The sequence below is a fragment of the Ostrea edulis genome, chromosome 7 (assembly GCF_947568905.1).
Source record: "Ostrea edulis chromosome 7, xbOstEdul1.1, whole genome shotgun sequence".
In the NCBI taxonomy this organism is placed as follows: Eukaryota; Metazoa; Mollusca; class Bivalvia; order Ostreida; family Ostreidae; genus Ostrea; species Ostrea edulis.
In genome coordinates this window covers 79762898-79783500 of record NC_079170.1, presented here as the reverse complement: position 1 = coordinate 79783500, position 20603 = coordinate 79762898, and the positions used below count along the sequence as shown (strand labels likewise).

The window sequence follows — 20603 nt, the reverse complement described above, 5'->3', positions numbered from 1 at the left end:
ATAATTAAAACTTCCACAATTTGGTTAAAAATTCCTAATTTTAGCCCTAATTTTTTAAAATTTCACCCCTAAAATTTGCCCTTATTTTTTGTCCAAGGGTGCTGGACAGCCTGACTTGTAGATAATACATGTATAAATCTAAGTCACCGTACAAGCAAGGTTGAATATTGACTCACTCAGTGGTATATTTAACAGCTGAGAGACAGTTGTTGAAGGAGACGTCTTGTAACTGCTGATGAACTATGTCGCCATTTCTGAGTGGGGCAGAGGCACAGGAATTAATTTGTAAATGACTGAATCTCACTAATCCATGGTCCCCAAATTTGATTGAAATATTTTTTAAGATTAGATACAGCTGATGAAGTTGGTAAATGTGAAACATAACTCTAGGATTATGACGCATTCAGAGAGGTCTGGGTTCAATTTTTCGATCCCCGGCGCCGTGTCAAATCTAAATCGTTTAACATATAAGTACGTATAGCAACTTTCTTCACTGTGCACCCGGTGTTAGAAGTGGTAAACGCGGGGATTTTGGATTTGATCTTAATTAATGGAGGTCCTGTATAAAATTAGGCGTTGGAACTATAAAACTTATTTCTACGTCTCCAAGCGCCTTTAAGGTCTAAATTTGTGGTACTTCACCTATGTTAAACTGCGATGTCTGTGCATGAGTGAACAAAAATCTCGTGGGATGTAAAACAACAAACAAAACTGAAAACCTAAGATCATAAAATCTGAACTGGTGATTAACCATTACACACCAAGAGTTGTCGTTCTTACCTCATATTGACAAATCACGGCACGGTGTTTACATTCTGAAACGTTCAACATTTTACACATGCTGATCTTTGTTTGTAACCGATTCAATATCACTCAAGAAAATGCAGTTGTCATGATTCAGCATAATTCAACAAGCAAGCAATGTAAGCGAGAGTTTCACAGTGAGAACAAGGAACGACAACTCCGGGTAGAGGCATGGCGACGGCCATCTGATGTCAGCGAGCGATTTTGTGTCGCATTTCCATACTGGACGATAAACGTTAAAATAATTGGTTACTTGTGTTCAGAAAAGTGTTTCCAGTGAGATTTCTGCAACCAAACATATATATACAATGTAATGAATACATGTAGATATTAATTCTAAGATGTTTTTAAATTTGAAAATGTACCATTAGGGAACAGTAATGCGGCAAAAGGGAGGAGGGGAAATAATAAGGAAAGGGGGAGAATGAAAAAATGTCCCCTGTCCTCCCTATTACGTGCATATCGGCGTACGAAACTTTACATTGTTACACAAATTGTACCGATTTTCATGGAAACCATGGTACAGAACAATACAGTCACTGAATATAGTATACAGTCACTGAATATAGCACACAGTCACTGAATATAGCATACAGTCACTGAATATAGCACACAGTCACTGAATATAGCACACAGTCACTGAATATAGCATACAGTCACTGAATATAGCACACAGTCACTGAATATAGCACACAGTCACTGAATATAGCACACAGTCACTGAATATAGCATACAGTCACTGAATATAGCACACAGTCACTGAATATAGCATACAGTCACTGAATATAGCATACAGTCACTGAATATAGCATACAGTCACTGAATATAGCCAATAAATATCATGTAATAATCATTATATATTCATCCAATCAATTGACTTGCATGGTGCATTGTGCATTACAGTGTCTTGCAGATAGAGTTAACACCGGCTGGGGATTCGTGTTACGAGCTTATTGTAACGTAAATGTGTGAAATATATCTTTTACAGATATGACCAGCCTGTCCATTTTGTTTGTTGTGTTGAGTGTAGTGGCTTTAACCTCTGTCTTTATACTGGCCCTTCCTCTTCATTTCAAAAAACAAAGTAAGGACTCGGATGACTTCATGCCTGTTAAACTGCAGTCGGATTTTTCGCGTTATGATGTCAATGATGGTGGTGCTGTAAAGTTGCAGAAACTGGCCACTTCTGAAAATGTCACAAACACCTTTAAGACGGCGGTCCATGATGGTAAAGCGGCGGTCCATGACGGTAGAGCGTCGGTCCATGACGGTAGAGCGGCAGTTCATCACGGTAATATCACGTGCATTTGGCTTTAATTTCAAATATCATTACATGACCATCTCAATTAAACTATTAAAATATCCCAGCCTTTTTATTAGAAAATATGATTTTTGCTTTGATTCGACGATAATTTTTACTTCATGTAAAACTCACTCCTTAATTTTATGGAAATTTAGATATTAGCGAAATATATGTCACGTGCATTAACATTTGATAATTTTGTAATCTAAAATAAAAGCAAAACATTTTGATTTTTAGGAGATACAAAGCAATCTCAAACGGAATTTGAGGACGGTGCACTAAATCTGGATATCGAGGAAACAGATGTCATGGTTCTGACAGATTCTGCCTTACACACAAGAAATGAAATAAATGTCAGCATGGAGAGAAATTATGGACATCAGTATAATAAGAACGAGGCTGGGGAGCCTTCTGAAGTGATTGACATCGACAACGAGAACGATGACGTAATACACACAACTGATGACACGGATGATTTAGACATGCATGTGTAGTGCTCTCTCTCTCTCTCTCTCTCTCTCTCTCTCTCTCTCTCTCTCTCTCCAGAATTACGGAGCACTGGATGCCAGGTCTCTCATGGTTTATCTAATTTGCATCAATGGCACCTTGCAGATCTTGGTTCTTATTGATTTTAATGTTACAGGGGAAATGAATTTTTTTTTTTGTCAGACGTGCATGGCTGGTGCATTGCATTATGATTTTAGTTCATATCTGTTTTCAAGGTTAAATATAAAAATGGAAGGTCACTAGAAGGGATTTTCATAGAATTATACACTCCATATCCAATTTTCCCTCAAACCTGCAGGTGTGGTACTTTAAAATAGAGTATTTTATAAAAAAAAAAAAAAAAAAAAAATCATTAGGCCAAACCGTCCTATTGAATGCTCGTGTGCGTGCAAGAGAAAGGTAGTTCCGCCCTCATGTGAAGTCGTAGATTTTTGCAAAATCTTTATTTGAATAAACTTTGTGCGATAGAAAATCTTTTGGGGAATTTTATTTAATGGGTACAAGAGAAAATCTAGATACCTATTACATACCAAAAAGAGTTTTTATTTTCTATAAATAATGAATTATGTATACCTAATAAATGTTGTCAACGGCAAAAACTGCTATGCTGGCATTTATTTTCCATTGTATATCTAATGAACAATAATGTCTTCATGAGTGAAAGATTCTCGATCGAAAGGGACTTTAAACATTATACAATCAATCAATCAATTAATCTAATGTACAATGATTTCCCCGATATCCACAATTTCATATATGCAGTTTTAAGAAATTGGTGAAAGTAAAATTGTCATTTTAATTAGTTTTTATGGATCTTTATTATTCTGTTGAATTAAAATGTACGAATTTCGGATGTTGACTTAAAATCTGTTTATGTATGTCGGACATATTTTAAAAAGATGTCAACCCACACATATATATGTTTGAGTTATTCAGTTAAACTTTATGATGTGGAAATCAATAGTTTTTCTACTTTGAAAAATTAATTGTGGCATTGATTCCACTTTTGGTAATCTTACTTATACTTCAACTGCCCTTTCAAACGATGAAATTCTTTAAAATCGTGCTTCAGTTTTAGACACATTTAATATATCAGTCAATGGGTCAATGGGTCGGGTGAATATGAATTACCGTACCTGTACTGGATTACTAATCTTCATAAAACCCTTTCAAAGTAAGTATTCTACCAAGCCACTATCTTTGCTCCTCACGAAAATATTAACAACTGTGAAGAAGAAACTTCAAACGTGCTGTGCGACTACATATGCTAGAAATGGTGTAAATCAAATGTGGATTGTAAAAAAATTTCTAAAGATCTTTTAGTAAACTTGAAATCGCAATTTTTTTTTCTAAAATCAACAACAAAACGTATGACTTTTCAACACTTAACACGACCATTCCTCACGATGAATTAAGTACTAGACTTTTTTACATCAAAGACTCTTGCTTCTTCATCAAAAATGGAAATATTCATATCTAGTGATCAGTCATCCAAAAACTTACTTTGTTAAAACACCACTCTGATTCCACGCACAAGTACTCTGAAGTTGAAATTAAAAAAATTACTGGAGTTCCTCATTGACAATATCTTCATAATCTGGTGATCAGGTCTTCTAACAGTCTGTTGGAATTCCTATGGGCACGAAGTGTGTTCCTTTGTTCGTTGTTAGCAGACCTGTTTTTATATTCTTATGAAGGAGAATTTATTAACAAAACTCCTACGCGAGAAGAACAAATCTCTTGTTGTGACCTTCAATTCGACATGTTCGCTATCTTCACCTTTCATGTATGTACTTGGATATGTTATTGAAAATATATATTAATGGCAAACTAACAACTCAACTTTATGACAAACGGGATGATTACAGCTTCTCCGTCGTCAACTTCCCATAGTTATGTAGCGAATATTCCAATATCACCTGTATATGGTGTTTATATCTCCCAACTGATTCGATACACACAGGCTTGTTCAGCGTATGGTCAGCTTTTAAATCGAGACAGGCTACTAACAAACAGGTCGATGGTGCTGGGGTTTCAACCGTCAGCATTTCGCAAATTCTGTGGTCATTACAACGATCTAGTTTGCCAATATCATTGGATCAAATGTTGTCCGACGTGTGTCGTGCCGATTGTTAGGCCGTTCTTGGCACACTGATTTTGACTACGGATTAACTCCGTTTACCTGATCAAGATATAGGACTCACGGCGAGTGTGACCGGTCGACAGGGGATACATACTCCTCCTAGGCACCTGGTACCACATCTAGTGTGTCCAGGGGTCCGTGTTTACCCAACTCGCTATTTTGTATTATTTATAGGACTTAAATTATGAGATTGATCACTCTTCGTTATCTTCACCTTTCATTTTTAAGTCGTATGAGGGTGCAGTTCCCGAACCTCGACACTTCACGCCGGGTTGCTTCATAAATCACGTCAGTTAACGCCTCATTAAAGGTACGTGTCGACGGTAAGTCTTCCTGTTCCCACCCTCATACATTTTCAACATATCAAAGTCTACTTTTTACAACTTGTATTCACATTTTACTTCTGTCGGAAATTCCAACCGTTACGAGCATTGTGAACAACTACGACGCATTCGGCTAATTTTAGCGAACAAATTGCTAATTTAATACCCCCTTTCAGATTGTTCAAACGTGGATATAAAATAATTAAGTCACTGGAATGAAAATGATGGTATTTATACAGCGTGATACAACAAAGACGGTGTGTGATAACATGGTATATAAGCTGTACGCAGTATTAATCTAATTTGTTTTTAATTTTTTTTTCACTGATAAAATAATATAGTATTTATGGGGTATTAATGACTCAGTAAACCCGTGAGTTACCCACAGTACTTACCTAAACATAACGCTGTGTGGCTGTCTTTATATCTTTAGTTCTGTATTAGTTGTAGTAGTTAGTAATACAACCGTCTCTGACGAGCTCTCGTATAAGGATGCCTCTTGGCGGGAACTGTCATCCGGGCTCCGGAAACTGTCTGCCAAACAGGTCGTACTAGGGATGACTCCCCAGATACTACACTCCCCCCGTTTTCTCTGAAGGACGGAGAAACGGGTCTAACCAGTAATCAAGGTGGGCGCGACACGCCCCCTCGGAGAGACTTATCCGAGGACGCCGGAAAACTCCGGCAAAGAGAGGACCCGGGCATACTCCCGGAAGAATTTAACTGAGACCTCTAAGGCCCCTACCCGGTGTGGAACAGGGATACCCTGTGACCCACACCCCCTAAACGTCTGACGGGGAATCCCCCCGAATTAGTCCCCAGTGCAAACCAGGACAGCCTGTCCTGGGCCATGCACCCCTGCCCGTTGGTAAAGGGAACCCCCCCTAAAATCCACCCCCATGTGGACCAGGGTCATTCCTGGCTCTCACACCAAAACAACAACGACCTCCCCCAATACCAGGGGAACCATCGAGGAGTGACTTACCACTCCTGGATTACCGCCAGGGTCACCCTGTGGGCACCATGCCACCCCCGAGGCATCTCCGCCATCATGTATTGGGTGGTAACAAACCCAGGGGGTGGCCTAGGGAACTCCTCCCCACCAGCTGGAGGGCCCCCTATCTCCCCGTCCAAGGGGCTTTGCCCGTACTCGAGCATGGGGGACGAATCCCCCTCATCCCAATGCTGATCGGTGGCACCCCCCTCGACCATCTCTGGTCCAAGGGGGTACCAATCGACCGGCTCCTCCTCGTCGGAGTCGAACTCCCACCCCTCGGGCTGAATTGGTTCAAGGGGGGAGGCTCATCATCCGAAGAGGGGGAGGCATCTCTGGACTCCTGGCGGACGAACGGGGTCTCCTCAGGAGTTGCCGGCGGCACCGAGGGAGCAGCTGTCCCCGGAGCCGGAGTCCCCGAGGAAGGCCTCGTTCTGGCGCATGAGGGACCCCACGACGAGTTAGGCTTCATGGAGAAGTCCCTCAAACGCCGGCGACCGATCCTCTCGCTGGCGGCCAACCTCTTGTAGGCCGCCCTCGAGCAGGAATCGACCTTTGTCAACAGGACAGCCTGTGCCCTCCAATGGAGGAGGAGCGCGGGGTGGACATCCCCGCGCAACTCGTAGACTGGGGGAGGGGCTTCCCCCACACTGCGGCACAGGCTATCCATGGCCTCCACCAGATCTGTCGTGAGACCACCGTGGGGGGTCCGGGAACACCTCTTCGGCCCGTAAGGAGGCTGCCAACTCTGACAGAGTGGCACCTGGGCCGAGGAGGGTCCTAGGCAACCACTTCAAAACCCTCTCCCGGATGGACAAGACCTCCCGGGAGGGGGGGGGACGCCACGCCGGAAGACCTGCGGCAAGTGAGTTAGGGTCACATGCTGCCGGAGCTTCCGGGTAGCCACCCCACATAGCAAGGCGCACTCTGAGTCCCGACTGCGGTAGGGACTAGGGGGATTGGGAACACCCGCATCCCTAGGGTCGGCGAAGTCCTCCCTAATTTTTACCGGACTGGGCCTGCGGGGTGGCGGAGTGACCCTCCGCCTCCTCCCGCTCTGGGACGAGGAGTCGTCCCTCTGGGAGCGTGCCCGTTCCCGCCTCCAGCTCCTGTGGGGGAACCCCCCTCCGACTCTGCATCGCGTTGTCTCCTGCAAAGAGAAAGAAGAAGGGGTGAGCCACCCGTACCCTTACAGGAGCAAGGCGAGCACACATAACTATCTAACCTCTCTGCATCTTCCAGAGTCACTCCCACACACTTCCCATGAAACCACTCCTCACACCTATCGCACTGGATCATAAGTTTGCCATCGTCAGCCTGTCGGCAGAGGTAATAGCGCGTTTTCCCCGAGGGGGTACTCGGGGGAGCCGGTGACGGCACGCGGTGCTTACGCAGTCTTCCCCGTCTACGCTTCGGAGTAGGGGTTGGTTCCTCCGGGGGCGTCTGTGCAACCACTGGATCCTGGAGACTTGCAGGGTCCTGTGTCCTCGGGATGCCTTCCGGCTCTGACACGGTCCCGGTGGGGGTTCTGGCATGAACCCCTTCGTCTGTGGCCTGACACGAGCCCTTCTCGGCTAAATACCTCTCCCGGGCATTGGCCAGCCAGCGAGGTAAGTCACGGTCCTCGTACTTTTTCATGCGGTCATGGTTGACCAGCATAACCGTCGTCTTGGTCCTTACTCGGTATAGGTGGGCACTGAGCTTCTGGACCACCAGCCCCGGACCCTTCCATGAGGGGCTGAGCTTACGGCATTTCCCCTTCACGGTGGCTGTGTCCAGGACATAGACTGTATCCCCCTCCTGATAGGCCCGAAACCTGACCCTAAGGTCGTAGTCACGCTTCATGCGCTCCTCTGTAGTCCGAAGTCGGGCTCGGGCTATCTCATGGGCTGCCTGGATGGACTTCTCCAGGTTCACCACATAATCCTCTAAGTCTAGGTCCTCGCCTCGTATGGGAGGAGCATACATCAGGTCTGCCGGAGTGTTGGTCTCCCGACCTAACATCAACTTGTTAGCAGTAAACCCTGTGCTACGGTTCACAGACGATCTCAGGGCGCCTGCTATCTGTGCCAAATGTACGTCCCAGCTATTCTGAGCATTGTCTATGTAGCACCTGACAGCATCCATCAACGTCCGGTTGTACCGCTCTACTTGGCCATTGGTCGAAGGGCGGTAAGGGGTTGTCCGTGCCTTATGGATTTTCAGGAGCTCACAGACTGCTGCGAAGAGCTTGCTCTCGAAGTTGCGCCCCTGGTCAGTAAATACCTGGAACGGGCAGCCATACCTGGCAAAGAACTGGTTCACTGCTGCTGAGGCGGTCACTTCAGCTGTCTGGGAGGGAAGTGGTACACACTCCACCATAACAAGCACGTATTCGTTGCCACTGTCAGTCCTGGGCAGTGGGCCCAGAAAGTCCAAGTGCACTCTCTCCATGGGTGCTCCGGCATGATACTTTATCATCTCTGCTCGCGCGTGTCGCTGGGGGTGCTTGTTCCTGCTACAGGGCTACAGTGCTCACAAAGCCCCCTACTTCCCTCATCATGCCATACCAGAAAAAGCGCTCCCTAAGGCGGGCTTTAGTCCTGCTGATTCCATGAGGCTGGGACGTCGTGGCACAGCCTGAGAACTTCCTCCCTCAATTCCCGGGGGACAACCAATAGCCGACTCCTCGACTCTCCCTCCCCCACCAACTTCCAAAGGACTTGGTCCTCATCCTTCATGAAAAATTCCCTATCAATCCAGTAATTTTTCAAAGCCGGGCTTGCTAGGAACAGTTCTCCCTCCGCCGGCTCTCCATCAGTTGACAGCCACTGACCAAAGAGCTTCAAGTCCGAATCCTACTGTTGACTTTGCATCATCTCCTCTGCGGTCATGCCTACGAGGGACAGGGAACCACTGCCAGTATATGTAAGTGTCCTAGCAACAGCTGGTATCTGAGGACTAGTGAGCAGCCGTACTTGGGTTCTGAACGGACCAGATGCCGTGTTGTCACTCTCAAGGTCCACTATCTGGCTTGGTGGCCAGAGAATTTTTCGGGAGACATAGTTCCATGCCGCCTCACTGATCTCAGGGCTGTGGCCATCCGGAGCGACTCCAGGCTTGCACTGGGCCAAGTTGATAGCCGAGTCCTCAGCCAAGTCAATTTCCTCGTCCGACGAAGGCTCTTCTAAGTAAGTGGGCGGTGCTGTATTTCCACATTGTACCGGCTAAGCTCCTCTAGCCAGCGGGCCAGCTGATCCTGAGGGGACTTGAAGTTCAGCAGCCAAATGAGACTATGGTGGTCTGTCCTGACCCTGAATCTCCTTCCCAGGAGGTAATGGCGGTACATGCGAGTGAACCTCACAACCGCCAGTAGCTCCCGCCGCGTAGTACAGTACTTCCTCTGGTCTCTATTCAGGCCAAGGCTCCCATAGCTATAGATTTCTCAACCCTATCCTGAATCTGGCTGAGCTCAGCCCCTATGGCCTCCCCTGACGCGTCCGTATCCAATACAAACATCCCCTCTGCTAGTGAGTGCTTTCTTCAAAGCATCGAATGCTGACCGTTCCTCGTGACCCCATTCAAAGGGTTTTTTCCCTGTCACCTGATAAAGCGGGCTCGCTAACTGGGCATACCCAGCTATAAAGGTCCGATGGTAGTTCGCAAACCCCAGGAACCTTTCTACCTCCTTATCATTGGTTGGGGGAGCCCACTCCCTCACTGCTGCGATGTAGGTGTCCCCCATCTCAATACCCTTCCCGCTTACTTGGCGCCCCAAGAATTCAACCTTAGTCTGGAACAGCTCACACTTCTTGGGCTTGAATTTCAGGTCGAACTCCCGGAATCTCCGGAATACCGCTCTCAAGTTGTCCAAATGACCTTGAAAGTCCTTACCGAGGACTAAGGCGTCATCCAGGAAGGCCAGGACTATACTCCATGTGAGTCCCCTTAACACCAGGCTCATGGCACGGGAAAAAGTCGCCGGCGCATTGCACAATCCGAATCCCATACGAACAAACTCGAAGAGCTCGTACTTCGTGACAAAGGCGATCTTCTTCCTGTCCTTAGGGCTGATCTTGATTTGGTGAAAAGCTGAGTTGGCATCGAGCTTCGAGAACCACACATTGCCAGTTAAAGTGTCTAGACACTTGTCAATGAGGGGCAATGGGAATACGTCCTTCCGGGTCACGTCGTTGAGTTTACGGTAGTCTAGGCACACCGAACCTGCCCGTCCTTTTTCCTGATCAGCACAGGGGCAGAGGCCCACTCTGACACCGAGGGCTGGATCACACCTGCATCCAACATCTTCTTGAGATGTGCTTCCCCCTCGTTCACGAAGAACAGCGGGGTGCGCCTCATCCTCTCCTTAACTGGACGAGCCTCACCTGTGTCGATCTCATGCTCCAGAGCCGTGAAATTGCCAAAGTCGAATCCCCCCGTAGCAAATACGTCCTGGAATTCGTTGAGCAGGTCTGCGAGCATCCGTCGCTCCTCCGGGGTCAGTTCCTTGGATGAACGATCAAGGAGGTCCTTCAAGTGTTCGGAGACCTCAGTCCCCGAATCAGTGTGGGGGTTAGCCACACTGCAAACATTCCGGACATAGTCCGGAGTCGGCGTCAGAAATCCGGCCTCCGAGGCTGAGCCTATCACACTGCCCTCTGGGATGGACACATCCTCGTCCGAGGCGTTGATAATGCAGGTCACTGCTGACCTTCCCCCCGTGTGATAGGTGTGCGGCACCAGTAATACGTTCGAGAGTCGTGTGATCTGAGGGCTGATTACGAAGTCTTCCAACTCCTTATCCAAATTGACAAGGGCATAGGACGACTGAGGCAGCTGGGACCCTGATAGACTTTGTTACCGAAACCTGGGCCTCCTGTCCCCCTCCTGGGCGTCCGAACGTCATAGGGACCTTTTCCTTTCCCAAGGTCATGGTGCCATGCTCCAGGTCTAAGTGAGCCTTCTGCTGATGCAAATACTCCATACCTAGCAGCATTTGGTCCTGCAGGGGGGCAACATACAGGTCGACGTTATGTTCCGTGTCTCCCAGGCAAACTGCCACAGGGCCAATGATGAAACCTCTCATCCGGGCGTTTCCCCCTGCCTGAACCAAGGTCACATACTGCTTGATGGGAGGCTTGGGGTCGAGCTCCTCGTAGACCCGGGTGGACAACACACTCACCTCCACCCCAGTGTTTACCACTGCCTGTAGTCTGACTCCTTGGACTACCATTTCAACCATGAATCCGGTGGTTGGGCGTATCTGCCCTATAGGCACAGGCAAGTCTTCATGGGATTCTCCCGCATGCCGGCATGGCATATCCAGTGTCCCGTCCTCCGCCTGGCCACTGACCACCCCCAGCCCACATTCCTCCTTGGGCTGAACCTGCGCCTTAACTGGCTACGGGCACTCAATAGGCTTGGGCGCGAAGTACATGCCTACCTGCTCCTCCTGAATGAGCGAGGGCTCCTGATCCGGCAAGTCCTCCGAATCCTCCGGAAATTCCTCCCCATCCCCCTGGTTCTCTGCCCCAAACCTGGGCAGTTCCGGCACCACTATATCCTCAGGGAGCCTGAATCCCGACAACATGTCCCTGGGAGAGGGCTCGTATTTGTCCTCCTCCCACCCTATGACCCAGTCATCGGATTCCTCCTCCTCGAATGCCTCCTTGAACCGCACTTGGAGAGTACCCTTCCTGGAGCGGCACATGCAGGAGGGCGCCTGCCTGTGTCCTCCTGCAAACCGACTTGTCCCCGTACGAACGTCGCACGGCCCTGGCCTAACTGGGGAGCTCTCTGGAGTCAGCACCCTGACTTCCCGCTGCGTAGGCCCTCCACTAGATTGCGACTGGCGGGTCTTAGCTCCCCGCCCCCGTGGTTCTGATGAACGTTGCTGCGTCTCGTTACCGTCCTTAGGCTTGGCCTTGGCCCCCTGACCCTCGTTCGCCTCAGTTTTCCCCTTCAGCTCCGGGCATTCCCTCTTGAAGTGCCCCATGGCCCCGCATTTGTAGCAACCTACTAACTTCCGATTGCCGCTCAAAGGTGACGATGAAGGTCTCCGAGGAGAGGGGGTCCGCCCTCGGAGTTCCTTCTCTATCTCCTGAAGGCGCTGGCGCATCTCCTTGAGTTCCTTGTCAGAATCGGGGGCCTCCTCCTGGGCTACTTGCCTTACATCCCGCTTAGGCTTTGACGACTTAGTCTGCCTCGAATGCTGGTAATACTGCATTCGATCAACAGCTTCCTCAACCGTCTTGGGCTGGCCAGCCAAGGCATAGAGTCCTGCATCCCGGTCTTCGGCGCCATAACACATCCGCGGAATGGCATGATTATGAACATCTGGCACGGATGGGAAGGCTTGTGTGGCCAGGGTGAGCACCCTATCTGCCCAATGTCTCAATGACGCGCCCGCATTCTGGGACGCTGACTGGAAGTTCAGCTGGTGTGAGAGGTCTGGCGCTGAGGATCCAAAACTCTTCTCAAATCTCCTCAGGATGTCGGTCAATGAGAGGTTGCGATCAGTGTCAAGCAACAGGGTGTAGTAATCACTGGCGGTCCCCTCCAGGGAGAAGCAGAACTGGTCATGCTGTTCAGGCTCGGTCCACTGTTGGCTACGGGCCATTCGAGCGAATTTGTGCAGGAAGGACTTCCAGCTGTTTTTCCCATCATACCGCAAATCCTTGTACTTAGGTGCGTGTCTTCCAGTGCCCGTCGCGTATCCCCCAGCCCTAGGGTACTGAGGGACGGGCGTTGGGGGGTGGGGCACCGGAGCGTGCCCCTGGGCCAACGGTCCAAGGAAGGGGGTATGTGTGTCGGGAACACCTAACTGGGGCGAACGTGAGCTACTCTACCCCCCCCCCCTCGTCCCCTAACCCACAGGCCGTGGTGCCAGGATAAGCGGAGGGTCCCTGTTGATAGGATGGAGTCATCATGGTAGGGTAGGGCATAGGTGTGCTAGCGTAACCACCGAGCGTGGGAGGTACCGAGTGCTGGGGATGGGGGGTATTCCCCCCAGCCCAAGGGTCTTGCACATGTGAAGGATGGGCATGTGGGGGTGGGGACCCTGTAAGTAGGTCATAGCTTTGGCTGGCCTGTGGGGGGTGATAATTCCCATAGGAAATACCTGGCTCCGAAAAAGGGGCGACTTGGGGATACTGTCTGGGAGCGGGACGCTGTGAGCGTGAACCTAAGCCCCCCAGGGGTAAACTCTGACTAAGCTGGCCTACAGCCTGATCATCGGCCCACGAGCGAGGGAGTAGGGCCGAAAACCTCCGTGACCTGGAGCATAGGGATGCAGGGAGGGGGTATGATGTTCCGGGAAAGTCCCTGAACTAAATCCATAGTCGAAACCATCCCCCCTACCCGGTGTGGGCCTTGCCGAGACGTTAGGAATAACTGACCCCCCCCCCATGGGGGGACAAGAAATCTTCGCCTCACCCGATACGGGTTTTCTTTTCACACCATGTATTTTTCCGTATCAGGTCACTAACTAACTGTGTAACTAATAGTGTCAAGTCCAGAACCTTTTCTGGGTGAATCTAATCCAATTAGATTCTCTGGTGAGTTCAACCTGCGCCATATACCCCATTCTGGGCTGTTCCCCTCCCTAGAACCAAGTAGAGTGTCCGAGAACCTCACTCACCCTCCTGGGGCACCCCTCAACCTACCACCCCCTCCCTCAAACAGGAAGGCAAGGACGCCGTGACAAAGGGATCGCCGCCAATCAAGGATCCACCTTGGGAATATGGCTTTAACCCGGGGCCTGACATACCGTCATAAGCCCCCCCCCCCCCCCATAACCCCATGGGTTATCAAATCTACCTGAAGCTAACTGCGACAGCGTAGGGGCGCGACGCGTGAACGCGGGGGTGTCTGGGTGGGCTCGTAAGCCCAATCCAGACAACGCTTCATCAAAAGATGTATCCATAATACACAACAATGCACAAATATACGAAAATGCAAATGTCAATAATCTAAATTGATTCTGTAATTAAATATTAAATCCTAAAATAATCACAAAAATCTTAATTTAATTCAAAGTAAAAAAAATTCCAAGTCAAACTGAGACTTCCCGCCAATATGGCAGCTGACCAGCGTGGTGTGAAAAAACAACAAACTGTCAATTTACCGATAAGCCTGTGGCCTCGAGTTGGGTGCCAATATAGTATTTATGGGGTATTAATGATCCAGTAAACCCGTGAGTTACCCACAGTACTTACCTAAACATAACGCTGTATGGCTGTCTTTATATCTTTAGTTCTGTATTAGTTGTAGTAGTTAGTAATACGACCGTCTCTAACGAGCTCTCGTATAAGGATGCCTCTTGGCGGGAACTGTCATCCGGGCTCCGGAAGCTGTCTGCCAAACAGGTCGTACTAGGGACGACTCCCCAGATACTACAATAACAAGATATTTTTTTTTACTACTAACAAGAGTTACCGTTCCTTGTTGAGGAGATGCAGTTTCTTACTGTACATTGTTAGATGCTGATATAAAAATCTGTCTGGAAGCGCATACATCAATTTTATCCAGACAGTCTTTAGGAACTACCGAAATGATATTGTTTTTTTTATATCAATAATTTATTAATCTTGGGAGGAAGATTTGGACTGTTTTCATAGTCAGTTGGTCTCCAGATTCACCATATGATTTCGCGACGTTGTCGCCGATATATGAATTTAATTTTGTGTAGAATTCAACTTTACATATAGTGTAAACTTTGGAGATCCTTTTTGTGAACAGTTCTGCTGTGTGGTGAGTACGTGTTCACCCGTGTTTACCTGAAATTATTCTGTGTTAAACATTGGTAAAAGTCTTTCTGCAATATGGAAACCTTATCTAAGCCAGTTTATTTAAAAAATAGCGAAATCCAAATGAACAGAGACAATCGAATTTCAGACTTTGAACTTATGCAAAGTGTCATTCACTCAGTCGGGGACACGGTACGTTGCATCCAGCTTGACCGTGATCTTTGGCGTATATACCTGACCAATGATGAAAGTAAACAAACTCTATTAACTCAAGGGGTTGATATCAACAATCAAAACTTCAATGCATACGAGCAAAATCCCTATGTCACTGGGTCAAAATCACCCGCAGATAGAGTTCTTAAAGTGACTGTGTCTGGAGTGCCCCTGTCTGTCGATGACAAAGAAATTTTGGCGATGCTCACAAAACTAGGTGCTAACCCAAAAAGTGACCTACAATATGAAAAAATAAGAACTCCGATGACAAAAAAGATGACTGGTGTGTTAAATGGCAACAGATACATTTATTTAGAACCCTTTCCAGGTAACAACCCCCCCCCCCCCCGCACGAGCTACTGCGCAGAAATACAGTGCCGCATTTATCATTACGGTCAACCAAAACCCCCCAAACGGAAATGCCGAATTTGTTGGAGTTCTGACCACCCCATCAATGAATGTACGGAAGAAACTAAATACAAAGTTTGCCTTCAACCGGGGCACCCCCGGGTGATGTACAATGCTCTGCCCATGCTAAAAAATGCCCCAATAAGTATATCCTATTCCAAGGCGAACAAAATGCTCTTTCAAATTTCTACCCATGTGAAATATCTGTATTTGGTGAAAAAATCAATTCTGCAGAACAGGCCTTCCAGTGTGTAAAAGCTATAAGATCCGGCGATCTCATGGCTGACGATAAAATCCGAGCAGCTAAGTCGGCACTCGAAGCCAAAAGAATTGGCAACTTTGTCACTACATCGGATAGTTGGATTTCATCACGGGTTCAGATCATGGAGGAGATTATTTCGAAAAATCGGAACAAGTTGAGAATTTCCGAGATGTTCTTGAAAACTCTACCAAAAATGTCATTTTCGCAGAAACCACATACAGTGATTTTTGGGCTACAGGCCTCAACTATGATCAATCCATGCACACAAAAACCTCAACCTGGCCTGGAAAAAATGTACTAGGACAGATACTTGGACGGGTAGCCACAGAAGTTAAGAAAAAATCGAAAAACAAATCCAAATCTGGGTTACCTCACCCGGCTTCAGTCAAATAATTATTATAACAGTCTCTCATGTTTGTTTATACCTGACACGATTTTTTGTCTGCTATATTCGCTATGGAACATTTGAAGTGTATTACCCTGAATGTAAGGGGTTTAAATGGTTATGAGAAAAGAAATACATTATATCAATGGTTTAATGATAACAATATTGATGTGATTTTTCTACAAGAAACACATTTTTGCGAAAAAAATAATTTTAAGTATGACTCAAGATGGTTTGGTACATCCATACACTCTAATACTGACTCTGCTCATATCAGAGGAGTATCCATTCTTTTTCATAAAAAGCTTAATTTTGACATCATAAATATACACAGATCTGTTGATGGTCGTAAACTCTTGATTAATATTAAAGTCAATGACCTAATTATCACACTCGTAAATGTTTATGCACCCAATGATGATAAAAGTAGAATAGAATTTTTCAAAAAATTAAACACGTGGATTTTTAAGCTAGCAATGAGTGAAAACAATACTATACTTGCAGGAGATTTTAATACGATTCTTAATAAACAGGATAAACATCAATCACAATCAACATATAAAGATAAAAGCTCAAATCATTTAGAAGATCTGCTATCATATTTAAACTTAGTCGATACATGGAAAATGAAACATAAAGAAAGAGAAGGATTCACATGGTGTGACGGAAATGGAATACCTAAAAGTAGAATAGACTTTATATTCATGTCTGAAAATTTTGAGTTAGTTATGTCAAATGTCTTTCTTAGAAAACCTCCAAATACGCAAGGTAATAGAAGCTCGGATCATTTATCAATTAGATTAAACCTTTTAATGAATAAAGAAAACAGGGGTAAAGGTTTTTGGAAATTAAATACCTCGCTATTAACAGATATAAACTACACTACCGAGTTAAAACAACTGTTAAAAGATAAACAAGAAGATTTAGAAAATATAATTGATAGTCAAACAAGATGGGAAAAGGTGAAATCTATTATCAAAGAATTTTCGGTAAATTTTTCAAAACAAAAAAGCCTAAATAGAATCTCTTGAAATCGAATTAGATGAAATCTATTCGAAAACAACTAAAGGTGCATTTATTAGATCAAAAGCAAATTGGATAGAAAATGGAGAAAGGAACACATCCTACTTTTTAAGACTAGAAAGAAGAAAAAAAAATCTGCCAATACAATACACGTTATTAAAGAAGATAATAAAATGATGAATAAAACTGAAGATATAACGAATTCACTTTGCAATTTTTATGAAAACTTGTATTCAACAAATCATGTCCCAGATGAAAATATAAAAAAAAATATTTAGAGGATTGTGAATGTCCTCAACTAACCAGTCAAGAAAAAGATATATGTGATAATCTTCCAACGGTTTCCGAATGTGCACAAGCTATAAAACAGATGAAAAACAACAAATCCCCCGGATCTGATGGAATACCTATCGAATTCTATAAAATATTTTGGAATGACATTAAAAATTACTTTTATAAATCACTAATTACAACATTTGAAAAAGAGGAAATGACTTTTTCTCAAAAATTATCAATTATTTCTCTGATACATAAAAAGGGAGAGAAAAATGATCTTCGAAATTATAGACCAATTAGTCTTACAAATTGTGATTATAAAATTTTAGCACAAATTTTCGCTATAAGATTACAAAAAGTTATAGATAAACTAATAAGTGAAGACCAATCCGCATACATTAAAGGTAGATATATCGGTGAATATGGAAGACTTTTACTTGATATATTTGAATACTGTGAAACAAAACAAAAAGAAGGAGCAATTTTACTTCTTGATTTTCAAAAAGCTTTCGATTCTGTAGAATGGAACTTCATGTTCAACACCCTTAATAAATTTAATTTTGGAGAGCAATTTATAAAGTGGATAAAAATTTATATACAAATCCTGTATATCGCATAAAAAATAATGGATGGATGTCTAGGACCTGTAAAATGACCAAAGGCATTCGACAAGGATGTCCAATCTCAGCATTGCTTTTTTTATTTATCGTAGAAATAATGTCGAAAAAAATTCACAATTCATCTGAAGTTAAAGGCTTTAGTAATGACCTTATGACCAATGAAACAAAAATACTTCAACATGCAGACGACACATCACTTTTTTTTTTTTTTTACAGGATATCAGATCTATAGAAAAAGTCATTAAAATAATTAAACACTTTGGTCAGGTATCAGGAATGCAACTCAATAAAAATAAATCTGAAAGAATACTATTAGGTCCTTTGAAAAACAGATATGATAAATTATATGATATCAATATCACCAATGCACCTGTTAAATGCTTAGGAATATATATATAGGTCATGATGCTAATCAATGTTACAATAAAAACTGGACGGAAAAAATTAATAAACTAGAAAAAAGACTTACAATGTGGAATACAAGAAAATTAACCTTATATGGAAAATGTACCGTAATAAATACTTTAGCATTAACACAATTATACTATAGTGCAACTATATTGCAATATCCAAGAAAAAAATCCATAAAAAAATAAAGAAAACAATCTTCAATTTCCTATGGGGCAAAAGAGAAAGGATAAAAAGATATACTTTAATTGGAAAACAAAATGAAGGAGGAATAGGTATTGTTGATATTGATTGTAAATTAAAAGCACTCAAGGCTGCTTGGGTATCAAGAATTTTCAATGAAAAACAATCATCTTTAAAATCTTTCTTTAATTCGTGTATTCTTAAAAGATTCGTTACACCCGAATATCTCATTATGACAAATACAACCAGTACTGATGAAATAAAGCAAATTTTCAAATCATTGCCAATATTTTACTGCGAAGTACTCAGTACATTGAATGAATGCAAACATAAATCACATAAAATAAAAGAGATGACTGACGTTGAAGTATTGTCGCAAACTATATTGTTAAACAATTTGACTCGATTTAATGGTAAACTTCTTTTTTACACAGATTGGATAAAAAGTGGAATTTTATACATTAAAGACCTGTTTGATGAAAACGAAAATTTTCATGATATCAATTATTTTTCTAATATTCTTGTCAACAAGTCTAACTGGATTTGCGAATATAACACACTGAAAAAGGTTATTAAACCTGTCCAAAAATATCACGATACTTCAAAAGGAGTCTATATAAATATAAGAAAACAAGGTAACATTTTATTAGAAAACAAGAGAAGAATACCCCTATAAACTTGATAAATAGCAAAACAATATATGATATATTTATCAATAAAATCTTTATTAAACCCTACTGTGAGAGATTTTGGGCAAAAACCTTCAATTTTGAAGAAAATAAAACAAATATTTATCAGTCAAAAATCACTAAAATCAAAGACAAGCAATTAGCAGAATTTAATTACAAACTCCTACAAAATCTACTTAATAATAATAAATCTGTTCACAAATGGAGTAAGAATGTTTCCAATCAATGCCCGTATTGCCAAACACTCGAAGACATAAAACATTTAATCTTTGAGTGTAGAAACGTACAATTAATATGGAAGAAATTAGAAAATCATTTGAAATCTAATCTAAAATGGAAACATGTTGCATTAGGATTTTTTCATGAAGAAAATAAAACTACCACTTCAATAAATCATTTATTATCATATACAGCTTATTACATATATAAAATAAAGATGAAGTTAAGATATGAAAATAAAGAAGAAAATATTAATGACATTTCCTATTTTGTAAAAACAAACTTAATGTACCAATATGAGACTTATAAAACATTGAATTTCAACTATCTGAAGGAGTCTGTCCTTCAGTGAAGCTGCCTGAAGGGGAAAATATGGACATTGTGTGTTTAAGGCTGTTCCCCTCAGGCAGCATGGCTTATTGAAAAACATCTCTACCATATTTATATATATTTGTTATAGTATTATAAATATCGAATTTATGTATATGAATGTACATGTATATCTATATGTATGCATATGTATGTGTCTTATATCTTAATTTTCTTAAAAGTAATATAGTGTATGATTTAAATGTATATATGTGTGTGTGCATATATATGTATACGTGTGTGTTTATATAAATGTATGTATATATGTGTGTGTTTATGTATGTGTGTGTTTGTGTATATATACGTATGTAATTAAAAAAGAAATACATCCAATCCAATGGGCTCTTGGCACCATAGGTGAGGAATAAGTGAGAATATCTTAGGATATTTTATCCCAACCAAAATTGTATGCTTCCAAATAAAAAATATATATAGTAAAAAAATTTATTCATCTTGTTTATCGTCCGAAAACTGCTACTTCGTAAAGTTCCAAATATTGCGGACCACCGCCATTTAATGTGATGATAACAAATGGGGTTTGGATTATTTTGTTACAGTAGACCATGAGCTGGTTCCTTTGTGTAGGGGGTCCATTGTAATAGCCACAAAGACGGTAAGTTACACCATCATGCACAGAAGCGTATACGTGATGAAGTCTCTCGTCTGCAAGAACAATGATAAAACAATTCATTTTAGTTTTTTTTTTTTTAAACGTTTCATTGTTTTACAATATGGTTCTATGGATGAA

The 20603-nt window shown here is 43.4% G+C and overlaps 1 protein-coding gene across 1 annotated transcript; it reads left to right on the top strand.

The window, feature by feature from the left end:
* Nucleotides 1-1707: 1707 nt before the first annotated feature.
* On the top strand, nucleotides 1708-3467 carry LOC125655028 (uncharacterized). The gene is made up of 2 exons (XM_048885144.2): nucleotides 1708-2095; nucleotides 2345-3467. Exons 1-2 carry the CDS (start codon nucleotides 1795-1797, stop codon nucleotides 2599-2601), a joined length of 558 nt encoding a protein of 185 aa, XP_048741101.2. The 5' UTR covers nucleotides 1708-1794; the 3' UTR covers nucleotides 2602-3467.
* The last annotated feature ends 17136 nt before the right edge of the window (nucleotides 3468-20603 follow it).